Below are 14949 nucleotides of genomic sequence, written 5' to 3' on the forward strand. Positions count from 1 at the left end.
TTGTCTGTGATATGCTTCCACTTCACTGTTACATCATTTAGCCTGCTGTCTTCTCTCCGCGCACAGCAAGATGAAATTTGACAGCTTACTTACAGAAATTAACGGATTTGGTAAATTCCAAACCCAACTAGTTGTAATTCAGTTATTCTCTCGAATTACTTTGCCATGTCACTTTCTCCTGAACAACTTCATGGCAGCTGTTCCCTCTCATCACTGTAACATCTCTGCTCTGGATGATGGAGGCCGCTTTGGTAATTTAACGCAGGATCAGAAACTGGCCGTTGGTATTCCAGCAGAGCAGGATGGGACCCCGAGCTCCTGTCTGATGTTTTCAAATCCACAATATCAACTTCTCTCCGGCTCCAACAGCAGTGAAGAAACCCTGACTGCCCAGTGTCAGAAGGGATGGGTGTATGACAACAGCACATTTAAAAGCACTCTGGTAACAGAGGTAAGTGTCTTCAGCAAATGATCCAGCATTGTTTCAAAGAATTGATATTACAGAATTACATTAATTTTATTACAACTTTTTGTTGTTGTAAAACCATAAATGCACTTTGGCTTGAAATTTGAGATGATGAGCAAAAACTAAAAATACATATATATTGTAGTTTTTAACAGCCAAATTTCAACCTGTAAGAGTTTAACATTCTGCTTTCCTAATGCTTTCAATGATTGCTCTGCAGTGGGATCTGGTGTGCAGTAGAAAGGGGATGAACAAGGCAACAGCCACGATTTTCTTCATTGGTGTGATGGTAGGAGCCCCAATATTTGGGTTTCTCAGTGACAGGTAAGATTAATATTGTGATTACTGTGGGGGAGCTGTCCCAAGTATGAAATAAAAACATTAATTAAGTCATGGTTTTTGGATCATAAATTGTGTGAGCTTGTTCTGCTGGGGTTTAAGACGATGGGGATAAAGACAACAAGGGAAATCTATAACCGTTAAAAGACACTGTTGAGTTGCATTATTAAGGGAGTGGTTTCCATTTGTTTTTGAAGCTAGATTTAACCTAGAAGTTAAATGACAGGATGCCATGCCTTCTTCTTCTCTGTCTTACAATATTTCCTTTAAACATTGTCTCAGGCATCGGTGACAGCAGAACTTTAGGTTTTGATTTATGTTGTCTGGATAAAGAAGTCTCTAAAAAGAGCTACAGTTAGAAGGACACCAGCATACTGAGGCGATTCTAGAGTCTGTTCGTGCTCCATAGAAAGATCCAATGTCTTTTTTCATCCCACACGGATCATTTCCTCTTCATTCTTAAGAGAATTTGACAAATTTAGGTTTTCACAGTGATAATGCATCCGACGCTAAGGAGTGCAATGTGAGTGCTGAGGCCCTCTTAGGGAGGTTTCCTATTGTCATTGCAAAATTTCAGGGGCTTTTTCTTGACAAAAAGACAAATAGAGTGCAGGTGGTTATACTAAACCAAAAGCATTTTAAAGTAAAAAATGAAAATAAATATAAATAGGTCAAATAAACCTAAACGTATGCAATAAAAAGGCAGATTTGAAGATCATCTATGTGTTAAATATAGCCAAACTTTTGAATCCTGTAAAAGCAAATTCTATGCCAGATAGATACAGTAACAGTATAAAAAGGACCTACATGAAAAGTGCCCTCAGATACATGTAACTCCTGTTGTTATCTGGCAATATATCAATACAATTTAAGTCAATATTTTTGATCCCAACTGTTGTTTTGAAACCTTTTCATGTCCAGGTTTGGGCGACGGCCACTGCTGTTGGTCTCTTATTTGTTATCCATGACATTTGCAGTCCTGAGTGCATTCTCCACATCGTATGTAATGTTTGTCATCATGAGATTTTTCACGGGGTTTTCTCTGGCAGGAATAAGTATCATCTCTATTGTTTTAAGTAAGTGGGTTAAAACAATGCTAACCTCTGAGATGATTTAAAGACATGAATTGTTAAACCACTCTTGATCTTGTCTTCCATCCGTATTTATATTTTGACAGATGTTGAGTGGTTCGACATTAAACATCGGACCTTTTCTGGTATAATCATAAGCCTGGATTGGACTCTTGGAAACTGGATCCTGACAGGAATAGCATACTGTGTGACTGAGTGGAGGATGCTCATCCTGGCAGTGACCTCACCACTGATTGTGTCCATCATCACATGGAGGTAATAAAGTCTCACATTTCACTCTGTGCAGAAGTCAGTGAGACTCTGACATCATCATGTTTATTACCTTTAGGTGGCTTCCAGAGTCTGCGAGGTGGCTCCTAGCCAATGGGAATGCAGATGCTGCTCATGAGTACCTCATGCAATGTGCTGAGATGAACAAGAGAACAAAGAACATGGACACTGTTACACCAAGGGTACAACTGATTCTTTGTCAACTGACATCAAACAGTCATGATGATAAAGAACTACATTTTTTTCTATGTTAAAAAACATAATGTTGGTTTACTTGCTTTCATTATGCTTTCTCCCAGGCATTACTGGAATCTGCTCAAGCTGAAACTGTGAATAAGAAGTACACTTTCTTGGATCTTTTCAAAACCCCAAACATGAGGAAGATTTCTATTTGCTCAGGGATTGTATGGTCAGTGTTTGATTTCATGTGCTGACCAAAAGGAATTTTAGGAAATAAACTTAAATGCCTTGTTTCTGAGACTTGAAATGAAAGGTCCACACTAACTTCATGTCTGTGAAGTAGGCCTACAGAGCTGATGCCAGGAGGTGATAACCCAAGCGTAGAGTTACAGAGTTACAAAGAATGGAAGGATACGGAGATAAAGCCAGAAACTCAGCTCAGCTCAACAAATAGCTGCTTTGACGTTTCCGTTTGTGTTTGGATAACACCAGTGAGGCGCCACATGTCAATAAGTAAGCCTCAGAGGTGCTGCTGGATGGATTTTCAACTTGAGACAGAACCCGGTTGTTTCCAGTATTTCTTTCAAAGCCGAGCTAATTATTGCCGGCCTTCAGCTTTCTACTTGAGTGCTATCAATTTTTCCAAGGATCTGTCAGAAAGACGTCATATAAGTTTATATGAAAAGAGTTGAAATGCTGAATTAAATCCAAAGTTCGAATCAAAAAGGCAACTTAACTCGTCTGAAAGGCTTCTTCAGCTCTGACCTGAAAAGGCTTTTCTGATGAGAGGTGACACATGAGATTAGTATTATAATGAAATCTTGGTCAGTGTGGACTCTTTATGGATGCTTGATGTTTGCAAAACTGAAAGAAGAAATGGTTATCCCTCTATGCTGTCATTGTGGCTTATAATGTTTTGTAATTGTGATCTTAGCCATGAATTTTTAAATCAAAGTCTCACAATGTCAACCTTAGGATTAAGGTGCAATAATAACGCAAGAAGTGTCAATGCTTTTCCATTTTCTAGGTATGGAGTTGCATTTACATACTATGGAATAAGTCTGAATATATCTGGTTTTGGAGTGAACCCATACCTCACACAGTTTATATTTGCATTCATTGAACTGCCGATGAAGATTGGTCTGTATTTCTACCTGGAGAGAGTGGGCAGAAAGCCTGGTGAGGTGTCAGCCCTGCTGTTGACCGGTCTCTGTCTCTTCATCAACATGTTTGTTCCAAAAGGTTATTTGTTTTGTTTTTAGCAATTCTGTTTATGTGGTGGTACAAATGCATTATTTGTCAGCATATCTGAGATATCTCTTGGTCAAAGATTTAAAAATTCCTTCCTCAGGTCAGTGGGTCGCTAGTACTGTTATTGGAGTGATTGGAAAAGCAATGTCAGAAGCCTCCTTCACGATTGTCTTCCTCTACACAACTGAACTCTTTCCAACAGTCGTACGGTTAGTCCACAACAAACTCACATCACATAGCTGCACGGTTGACCACAGTGATGTTCTTTCAGTTGTTGCCTCATGTTTTACAGCTTTACATTAACCTCAGCACTTTGATTCTGCAGACAGAACGCTTTAGGTTACACTTCATTTTTAGCACGGCTGGGCGTCTCCATTTCCCCTCTCATCATGCTCCTGGAGGACGTGTGGCACCTTCTCCCCTCAGCCATATACTGTGCGGTGGCAGTGGGCTCTGGTTTAGTGGCTTATCTCCTGCCTGAGACATTACACGCCCAGCTGCCACAATACATCGAGGAGATTGAGAAACCAAGGTAAAGAAGGAACCTGTCAAAGCAGGATTATATGTTATTTAATAGTAAAGCTACAGTCAACATCAGTGACCTTCTGTGCTAAAGAATAATCCTGTCAACACGGCAAAGGCCAGGCTGTATTGTACACTGCATACTTCAACATCTTCATCAATAATTTACACCTTTTCCTTAAAATTCTTGTGCCTTTCCTCAAGTCTGTAATCGTTGTAAGATGAAATGACTAACTTCAGTTTCTCTTTATTTCAGGGCGGAATTAACGAAGAGGAAGGAGATTCATTAAAATCTAATGCCTTGGCCATGGCAGTGATGAAGTTTGTTATACAATGAATCAACCTTCATCAATTGAAAAGGAGTTGAAAATGTAAACATAATTTAAAGCTTGAAATAATTGAACAAAGTCTGCATTTAAGATGTCCAAAGGTTTCCTGTCTTACACACCAAGAAGTCAGCAGAAGAAACCCCAAGAGCAGTGTTTCTGTATGTTTTTTTCAGTTGGCAATAAAGTGGTACTAATAAACAACAATGTTTATTTGAATTTAACAATTGATGTTGGAGTAGATCTTCTGGACGTAGAGATCTGTTACTCTCAGCACAGGAGTTATTAATCTTCTGCCAGAGTTGGACCAGAAGCAATCAACTGGAGACTTCATAAAGGTCCATGATAAATTTGTATGAATATAAAATACACTAAAGGTCAAATATTATGCATAATATACTTTACTATGTTTTTCTAACACTAAAATGTGTCTCTAGCTTGTCTACAAACACCCCAATTATGAGAAAAGTACATGCTCTCTGTCTTTAGCCTGCTCCACTTTTCAGAAAATGTATGCTCAAACAGACCGTTTGGAGATTTTCCCTTCATGACATCACAAAGTGAAGTAACACCCTCCCCCATGTGGGTGACACCATTTGCGGTTCTAGGCAGGGGCCAACAGAGGCCAGTGCCCCTGTAACACTGAGCTTGGTCCCCCCTGTGGCCACCCCTCCAAAAGGAAGAGCCCCCTTAATAACACAGTATTTGACTCACAATCTAGTATTAAATACTGATACTGAAACAAATATAAATCATGGTATTTTATGTTGTGGTATTTTATGATGTGCGTTATTATTTGGCATAATATATATATATTTTTTAAAGCGATCATCTTTGTCTATTTTTCACCTGGGTTTAATGTTCCCCTCTGACAAAACAACTGGCCTTAGTTTGGCCCCCTCAGTAAAAGTGGTCTAGAACCGCCACTGGGTGACACGCCGACAGCTAAGTGTTTGATCTGCCCTCTGAGTCCGCCTTTCCGACATAAAAAATTATGCATGGAGCGAGAAAGCCCAAGCCACCCAAGCCCGGCCAGAGAGGCGTACACATAACCACAGCAGAAACCAAGTATATCCTGTGGAAATATCTCTCTGAGTCTCGCCAGCTGACAGTTGTCGGAGTCGTGTTTACATCATGTTTACATGGACGGGAAGGCCTTGCATTTAAAGCTGTTTTAGTCAAGGACTAGAGAAAAGAAGAATTAACATTGCCTACTCAAGTGTTTTTAGACCAAGGTCATTCCGTGTCAATTCATGTGCAATATGAAGCTATGAGTTAAACAAAGTGCGCTAATATTAGCCTGCTTACACAACAATGCAGGCCACTGGCAATTGAGCAAAGGACAATTTTGTCCGCAGCTTGCGCTTAATGGTGCTTAATTATGGTGCGTTCTAATTGATATCTCTGTGTAGAACACAACAGGAGGGGGTTGAAGGTGTGCCGCTGGAGCGGAGGTTTCAGGATAGCGGAGGTGTTTGTTTTGGTGTTTAGGTGCTCAAGGGCGACATCTACTGGATCAAAAAGTGGCACATTTTTCCTTTAAAAGTTATAGAAACAGATTCAGCCTCTTCTGAGCAGGACTGAAATAGAGGGGTTAATACACATGAACAAAAAAAGGATCAGAGTGGATTTTTATAAAGAAACTTCACAGACATGTTTTGGGGAGCTTTGAGATTTGAGAAAAAATATGAAATGAGTCTGCTCTGGGGAATTTGAATGTGTGAATTTCATGGATAACAGTCAAATAGGTCTTGAGATACTTTTAGTCTGGGCCGAAGCTGTGGGAGATTAATCATTACTTTGTTTTTTAGGATTAAAATCAATTTTCTGCCACAAGCATGTTGTTTTAACTTTAAGACAATAATCATCTCCTCAGTATTCACTAAATATTAATTTGCTTTCTTTACACATTCACTCATCCCCTTAGCTGAACGTTGACTGACAGGAGTCAACAGTGTGCAAGAGACTAGTGAGTCCCTTTCAAACCTATATACTGTGCTCTTAGAGTTGTACCTTGTAAATAACAAGATGAAGTTTGAGAATATACTGGCAGAGGTGGATGGCTTGGGGAAATTCCAAATAAGGACGATCCTGTTGATGGTGATTCCTCGTGTGACTTTGCCTTTTCACTTTTTGCTGAATAATTTTATTGCGGCGATTCCTTCTCACCACTGTGACATCAGCTCTCTGGATGATGGAGATATGTTTAGGAATTTATCCCAGGCAAAGAGGGCTATCGTGAGTATTCCAGTGCAGGAGGACGGGACGCAAAGCTCCTGTCAGATGTTTGCAGAGCCACAGTATCACCTGCTGCTCAACTCCACCAACATCACTGAACTACCCACAGTGCCGTGCAGGAATGGATGGGTGTACGACAACTCAACCTTCAAGTCTACTCTGGCCTCAGATGTGAGACTTATTTATTTTCAGTTTGTAAAGACTCAACGTAGCATCATTCCCAAATTAGCAAAAATGTTTCTTGTTTCCCTGTGTGTGTTGTCTGTGTTTCTCACACAGTGGGATCTGGTTTGTGATAACAGAAGAGTGAACAGAGCCACGGCCACTATCTTCTTCATGGGGGTAATGCTTGGAGCGGCGGTGTTTGGATATCTTAGTGACAGGTGCTTAGTGACATTGCTTAGTGACAAGTATTTGATCAAAATCAGCTTCAGAGTTGATTGCAAAGTAGGTCTACACATAGAAACAATGTATCTTGGTGTTTTGGGAACCAACAGTAGACGTAGAAGTAGAATAGACGATAGAAAAGAAATTAAACTACTATAGCTAAAAATGTACAGAGAAAACGATAAACAATATACATTTGAAAAAAGAATATATACAATATGTACAATCTATATATTTGATTTTTTTTTTTAAATAGCTGCATAGTTGTTGTTCAAATGTTCACAAAAAAAATGTTTAATCATAAATCACACGGTTCACCTGTATGTGCTCAAATTTGACCTCATTATTGGACATGTTTTAAGCCTAGGACAAAATTATGCATTAACTTTTTTTTAAGCATTAAAGGTGCACCATGTTGTTTTGGTAGAGAAATTTCAAAGTTGGAGAAGTGTACAGATTCTGTAGTATATGTTCATAACTCTATACACAAACTGTCATCAGAGGAAAATTTGGTCCCTGGAACACTGTTTGAAGATAAAATGCTACGTGGAAAGTTATGGTGGTGGGCCCGCAACAGTGAAACTGTAACTCTCCTGGTAGCTTTTAAGCTCTCAACAATGTTCCTAGGACCAATAGAATTGTTTCACTTCTCCAACTTTCAAATTTCACGACCAAATCTCCATAGTGCACCTTCTATAAAAAATATTATTTTATAATTTTAATGCTCCAGTAGTACAAGCTGGATTCATTGTGTTTTGCTACTTCCAAACTTTACGATCAACACCTACAAAGAGTGAATAGTTGGTCCAAAAGTTGCCACACTCGTTATCAATGATGCATAAACTTAGCCAACCTGATGAGGCACATCAGTATTGCATATTCACCACCGCAGATATTACAGTTACAAAATTCAAAGTAATACAGTTAATACTCAACCAGCAGAACATAAAACCATGATGTACTGAAAAGTGCTGCACAACTAAAAAAAAAAACAACCTCAGCCCGGTTTTAACCTCAACCCCAATCCAGAGATGATAGCCACATACAGTTCTCACTCCTTCCCCTCCATATCCAGGATAATTTATCAAACAAGTCGTTGTTACATTACCTTTTCTAAACGTTTGTCTCTTACAGGTTTGGCAGGAGAACGATGCTTCTCGTGTCCTACATTGCAACCACCTTCTTTGGATTTGCCAGCGCTTTCTCGCATAATTTTGCCATGTTTGCTGTCATGAGGTTCTGCACTGGAGTAGGAATATCTGGAATAAGTATAATCACCATTGTCCTTTGTGAGTTGTATGTCAGGGAATTTGACTCTTTTAAAAATAAATGAAAAAAACCTTCTTTTAATAGACCTGAAATGTTATCATTGCTCTTTTCAGGTATTGAATGGGTGGACATCAAGCATCGCACTGCAGTGGGTGTTTTGCTAAGCCTGGACTGGAGTTTTGGCACTGCTATGCTGCCTGTTATCGCTTACTTTGTGAAGGACTGGAGATACCTAACAGCCACAGTAACCGCTCCACTTTTTCTGGCAATGGTCACCTGGTGGTAGGGAAGCATACATTCTTGAGCTTTCATTACGGTTGTCATTAGAGGCAGAGGTGTGATTCTTGAGTTTATATTTAATGTCTTTGTCACAGGTGGCTCCCTGAATCTGCCAGGTGGTTGATAAGTAATGGAAAGGTCCAAAGAGCTCATTTTTACCTGAACAAATGTGCACAAATGAATGGCAGAGAGCAGTTCATGGCTGACTTAAAGCCTGAGGTAACACATTTTAGAATGTCTGATCAGACTGTTTTAATTCACATGCCATACGTGTACCAAAGAGAGGACACACACTTTCGTTGATATATTACACTCTATCTTGGATGTTTAAAGATAGATTGATATAAATATACACATTTATTGGGTTGATCCCTCACATGCAGTTATCAAACTTGTGGAAAAGATATAAAATGAAGACAAATTGGTCACTCAACTGGAAAGTAACTGCACATGTACGTGCATCAGTGCTCGACACTCTGGAGAGTGATAATGCTTGTTGTAATCCATATAGCACCCTCTGCTGGTGACAGCCAGGAAGAGGATGGCTAGTGTAATACAATGAAACTCAAATTAAATGCTATTTGACTGGATAATAAATCAAGCATATCAGAGATAAAATTAACCGATACAGTTACTTGATATGCTAATATTGGCTGATACATCGGCCGGCGGATAAATCTGTCAGGCTCTATAAGGAAGGCTGGTAATGTAGTAGAAAGACAGATAATGTCTGCTTGGGGTGGAGGTTGAGGATGATAAGATAAGATAAAACAATGCTGTACTTCCGCAAAGAAGACCGGGTGCAAGTTTTTTGTTAAACAAAAGTTTAATGATGAGGTTTTATGTAACCCACTTCATGATTTGGGTTAAAAAGGACAAATAGATGTTGACCTCACGTGAGAAAGGAAGAAAGCATATGTTAAAACTGGAGCTTGATCCAAAGGCACTTGGACTTAATTGAATAAGTTGAAGACATTTCACCTCTCCTCCAAAAGGCTCCTTCAGCTCTAAGCTAACTGGTGGACGAAGCTAGATCAAGATCTTCAATTAAGTCCAGATGCCTTTGGATCAAACTTCCATTTACCATGACCTGGATGACTGAGAACCTGCACACACATGCTAATCGTGTGCTGCGTTGTGTGTCTGTGACAAGGAGTTGATGTTAGACTGCCTGGAATGAGTACATGTTGAACTCTTAAGGTTTTAAAATTGTGCGTAACTTTTTGTAAGCTCTAATTAGACGACATTAATCTTATCATTTCTAGACAGTAATTGATTCCTGCTACAAATCTGACCAACCTTCCCCTCTCACTCACCAGGTTCTTTCCAAAGTAATACTTGTAGAAAATGATAAAAGAAAATATTCCTATTTGGATCTCTTCAGGACACCCAGGATGAGGAGAGTGGCTCTCCTTACTGGCATTGTGTGGTATTTACATTTTGGTTTTTATCTTTAAAACATTTTTTTAAACCTTCTAAACTTGAAAAATAAAAACATCTTTACAACACCCTGCCCATATAATCACTTCACCTGAGATCAGCAAACTAACTACAACAAAAAAAAGATGACAATGGGACCACTATGTGTCAGTTTTTGCACATGGTAATGAACTCAAAGATGTCTTGAAATACAAACACATTTATCTATAATTTCATTTCAGAGTCATTTTGAGGGATTCATACTTAACCTGAGTTTTTCTATTTTATGTTTCTTTTTACTCGTATTTCTCCTTTTTAGAGGCAAATATTGTCATTTTTCTCTCCACTGATAGTTTACATGTGTTACTATGAGGATCAATAAGAAATGTTTAGATTATAAACTGAAATGCATTATGGGTGAATTATAGATTAAATCATATAGATTAAAGTACCCAACACTATAAAAAAAGACGCTAAAATAAAGTTAATTTTGACTATTTTAAACAATTACATCATCATTTATTTGTAAGAATTATTCAGTAATAATGATGCACTAACAGGGGTCGCTCTGCTGCATAGTGATTACTTACTTCTTCTACATTTGATACTTTAGCGTCACACACTGTTAGCTTTGAATGCATTAGTAATTCGACATTAGTAAAATTTTGAACGCAGGGCTTTGGTGGAGTTACTAATAAAGAGGGATTGCTAGTTTTAATTTAGTGCACGATCTTTATTCTTTTTCCTACACTGCAGTAGACCTATATTTAGATCCATATCTCTCTGCAGTGTGAAACGACTTTCAGATAACTCACTGATTGAGAGCAGCCTTTAACTTTTGAGCGTTAAAGATTCCTATCACAGATACCTGCCAGCCAATCATCTTTTTTGGAGGCTAATGTGTAACTTTTAAAACATCTGTGACTCTCTTTCATAGGTTTGGAGTGACCTGTGCATATTATGGAATAAGCTTTAATGTAACTGGCTTCGGTGTGAACATTTACCTCACACAGTTCATCTACGGTGCCTCTGAAGTTCCAGCTAAGGTGTTCATCTTTTTAACCCTAAACAAAATTGGTCGACGGTTGAATCAAGCTGGAACACTCTTTATGACCAGCCTGTGTATCCTCTGCAGCATGTTTATCCCACCAGGTGATCAATTCATGTGTGAGCTTCTATACACCTGCAATAAGTACACCATTTCATTTGGGATTTAATGAATAAAAGTTAAATAAAAAAGGCTACCTACAGGGGCGGCAAGTTGTGAAAAGTACAATTATACATGTTGGGTCTTATATAATAAAACAAGGGAATACATGTAATTCCAGATGTTTCTCTTCTCAGATAAGGGGCCATTCAGGACAGCTGTGGGGGCTTTGGGCAAGATGTTTGCAGAGGGAGCATTTACGACTATATTTCTGTACACAACAGAGCTTTATCCAACTGTAATGAGGTCAGACAAGTATTTTATTTAAAGGTTTTATTTTGCACATGTAGAGGATCTATATCCACCAATTTCTTCCCAGATGCATATAGTAATTGTATCCTGGAGTCAGTTGTCCCTGTATACAATAACTCTTTGTGTATTTTATTACTCAGGCAAAATGGACTGGGTTACTGCTCCTTCATCGCTCGTTTTGGCGTGTCTGTATGCCCTCTCATCATGGTTCTTGAAGAAGTGTGGGGCCATTTACCAAATACTATTTTCGCTTTGGTGGCTTTTGTTGGAGGAGTGTCAGCCTCTTGTCTCCCTGAGACAACCAACGTCCGTCTACCAGAGACTTTAGAGGATGTGGAACGGACAAGGTATTGGGAGCTCTTTTTTTTTTTATTGCATCCAAAAATTCAAAAGAGTATTGAGTTACATATATATATGTTTTGATATAAAAATGTATTTTTTATTTCAGAAGAAGATCAGTCTCCCCATCTGAAGAGAAAGCTCCACTGTAAATGTTTCTTTATTGCAACTTAGAGGAGATCTGTTGAGTTGCAGAGAATAAAAGCTGTGGTATTACAGTATGATAAAATAAAGAATAAGCAAGTAGAGGTTGACCTCTATAACTGTTTTTATCATATTACATTTTACAGTTTCACTAATATCTGATTGATTTTTGTGTCACACTAAACATAGTCATTGTTAACCCCTTCAGTCCAATGCACTCAACTTCTGTTTACTCTCTACCCTCAGAGGCAAACTGTACTGAAGCTGTTGTTAATCTCTTGTTTTTTTAACACAATTAAATCAGCATGTGAGCATCAAAGTTTGTTTGTATCCCTTTACTTAATGAGCTAATAGTGAAACTAAAACTAACTGTCCCTATAGAATCAGAATCCCCAATCCACTTAACTTAACATTTGTTTGTTTACTTCATCAATTGTTTTTCTATTAATCAGTTATGTGGTTCTTGAAGCCAAAAGATGCTGTCAGAGAAAAATAAAATACAGTTCAATTTCTTTATCCATCAAATGTTTATGAATCAATTTCATTTATTTAAATTGAAGAAAATTCAGAACAGTGTCACGGGTGTTTCAGAGTGTAATTGTCTCAGGCAGGAATCCATATAACATGATCATCTTTAAACTCTACCCCTCCTACTGCAGATGAAGACAAAAATTAAAAGAATGACACTCTATCTGACTGCTCATATAAGGGTCAATACAATTTTCTTCACAACAAAAGCAGACTTCTCTTGGCTCCCTTGGAATTTTCTGGATTGCTTAATCCCATATGAACGAACGCTGTGCCTCCTGTGGTACCCTTATCTAGCCCACTAGACATTGGTCTTAATAAATTGTTGAAAGATTTCAGAGGACCTCCTCAGCTTTCTTTTGTTAACTTATCTCTCCCAATCTGATGTGTATCAGGTTGTCTTTATGAAACTGCAGCTAAAAAGAGCTGATCTGATCACGCTGACTTCTATTAGGAAACATTTCAGAAACTGTTCTGATGCTACTGCTTAACTACCCCTCACAAACTGAACTAAAAGATCTGGAGTGCCCCAAGGTTCAGTTTTGGGCCCCAGGCAGTTGTTTAGAACATGTCTTTGTAGCTCTAGAATAATCTGACAGAGGAGATCAGGTCAGCTGAGTTAGGGAAACGTACATTTATCTGTTGTATCGTTGTAGAATGAGACCCTTTATTTGCATGTGATACTGACACTGAACACTAGGTGGCGCTTTGGCCTGTGGTGGGCAAAAAGCCAAGGCTCGAAGTGTATGAATGGAAAAACTATTATTTGACTGTGTTGGCTAACTTGGTGTAACCATGGATGTGGTTTAATGTCAGCTTTATAGTATTGGATTATTGAAGTCTGATATTGTGGATGAGTAGAAACGTTTCGTATGGAATTGTTAGAAGATCAATGTATCAAAACTGCAAAAGTGCATTGAACATTTGTTTGTAGATTCACCAAGACTTCACATTCAGAATAATGCCAATTCATCCCTCAGTGGTTTTTTGTGACTATATTGAAGGGTTGTTTTTTTTTTAAATATGGAGAAAGAGCCTTTCCAGATTCTAATTTTTGTAGTTCTTTGATTCAATTTTATGACTTTTAAAATATGTTTTATTTCTTAATCTGTGGGCTAACAGTTTTATTAAATTATCTCTTATTCAAGGCTAAGGCTTGACTGACTGGAGAAAAAATCGCTGACCCTTACCACCAGTCTTAAAAAATACAGCTAATTAATAAATAGACCCTGTCCTAAACATTAAGTCTTTGCCCTTTTGTTTGAGTCTGGAGCACCACACATAGGACACTCGTTCAGTCATTCCTCAGTCATTACAAGACTATTTAAATAATGAAACATTCCCTTTTTACATTTTGAATACTCAAGCTTTGATTGGGGCTCTTTAAGGTGTTGTAAAATGCTACAGTATGTATTGTTGATATCTAACCTACACCTTTTACTCTTTACCCCAAAAAATAGGCCAAAGGTTGGAACAGGCTGGAATACTTGTTTGAACTGCATTATGTTTATTTAAAAAAAATCTCCTCTCATGGTAAATGATCGATTTATGTTTGCCTTTCTTGTAAAGAATAACGTTATGTGTGGCTACACTGTTACATCTTCAACAGCAACTTAACTCAGTTCAAATACCAACACATTTTCAAATCAAACTTAGAGCATGACAGACTATACACCAGAGGAAAAAAGGTGCTCCAATAGTTACATTTATACAAAATATGCTGTTAAAAAACAGTAATTCCTCACTGCTTTAAATCTAAAATATATTCATTTGACATAAAAAAAAAATGTTAATTCCATTAGGACAATGTTGAATATTTCAGAAGGGGTAATTTAATATTTTACCTATTCTTAAACAAGGTTTTATGAGGGTCTGTTCAAAATGTAATATTATAAAATAACTTACATGCTTGTTGATTACACCAAGAGTAGAGAACAGGTTCTCTGGTTGGTCTAAGTTACATTTATTGTAATTTCTCCTGATTCATGGTCCTTCTTCCATGACACCGGATGAGATGTAACACATCTCACAAGGTGTGTCTGTGTCCCTTGTGATCATTGTTTTTGAAGAAATGTGGCTCCCTCTACCAAGTAAATGTTTTACTACACAAACCACTGAAACTTGAAACAGACAAAGAATTGCACCTCCAGTTGGACAGAATTTTAACTGAAATAAAAGAATGCGTTAAAGTCAAGATTCAACTTTTTCTAGTGATTTAGAAAACCATGAATGTGGAAAGTTTAATTGTGTTTTATGGCAAGAAGACTGTCTTTATTAATGTTGATGTTTAGGAAGAAGAAAATGTTACATAAGAATAATGTGTAGGTTAGTTGTTACACAATTCTTCTGTTTCTGTCTAATGCAATAAAGAGATATTTGCTCAATGAAATACAAAATAACCGTTCCTCATTTCACCACACAGTGCTGATACTGTTTTAATTA

The 14949-nt window shown here is 37.9% G+C and overlaps 1 protein-coding gene across 1 annotated transcript; it reads left to right on the forward strand.

The window, feature by feature from the left end:
* The first annotated feature begins 43 nt into the window (after positions 1-43).
* LOC109991507 (uncharacterized) lies at positions 44-14851 on the forward strand. The gene is made up of 20 exons (XM_065966172.1): positions 44-451; positions 687-790; positions 1727-1881; positions 1983-2151; positions 2225-2348; positions 2466-2575; positions 3374-3588; positions 3698-3806; positions 3923-4129; positions 5858-5916; positions 6391-6854; positions 6963-7066; positions 8205-8359; positions 8453-8621; positions 8714-8837; positions 9938-10047; positions 10975-11189; positions 11382-11490; positions 11637-11843; positions 11945-14851. Exons 1-20 carry the CDS (start codon positions 71-73, stop codon positions 11985-11987), a joined length of 3333 nt encoding a protein of 1110 aa, XP_065822244.1. The 5' UTR covers positions 44-70; the 3' UTR covers positions 11988-14851.
* Positions 14852-14949: the final 98 nt, after the last annotated feature.

Source organism: Labrus bergylta, chromosome 1 (genome assembly GCF_963930695.1).
Source record: "Labrus bergylta chromosome 1, fLabBer1.1, whole genome shotgun sequence".
Lineage (NCBI taxonomy): Eukaryota > Metazoa > Chordata > Actinopteri > Labriformes > Labridae > Labrus > Labrus bergylta.

Excerpts from the sequence above, each read along its gene's own strand:
- LOC109991507 (XM_065966172.1), top strand. The coding sequence starts at position 71 with ATGAAATTTGACAGCTTACTTACAGAAATTAACGGATTTGGTAAATTC. Across the intron at positions 2,576-3,373 it reads ATTTGCTCAGGGATTGTATG|GTATGGAGTTGCATTTACAT; the intron begins GTCAGTGTTTGA and ends TCCATTTTCTAG. Across the intron at positions 6,855-6,962 it reads AGTCTACTCTGGCCTCAGAT|TGGGATCTGGTTTGTGATAA; the intron begins GTGAGACTTATT and ends TTTCTCACACAG.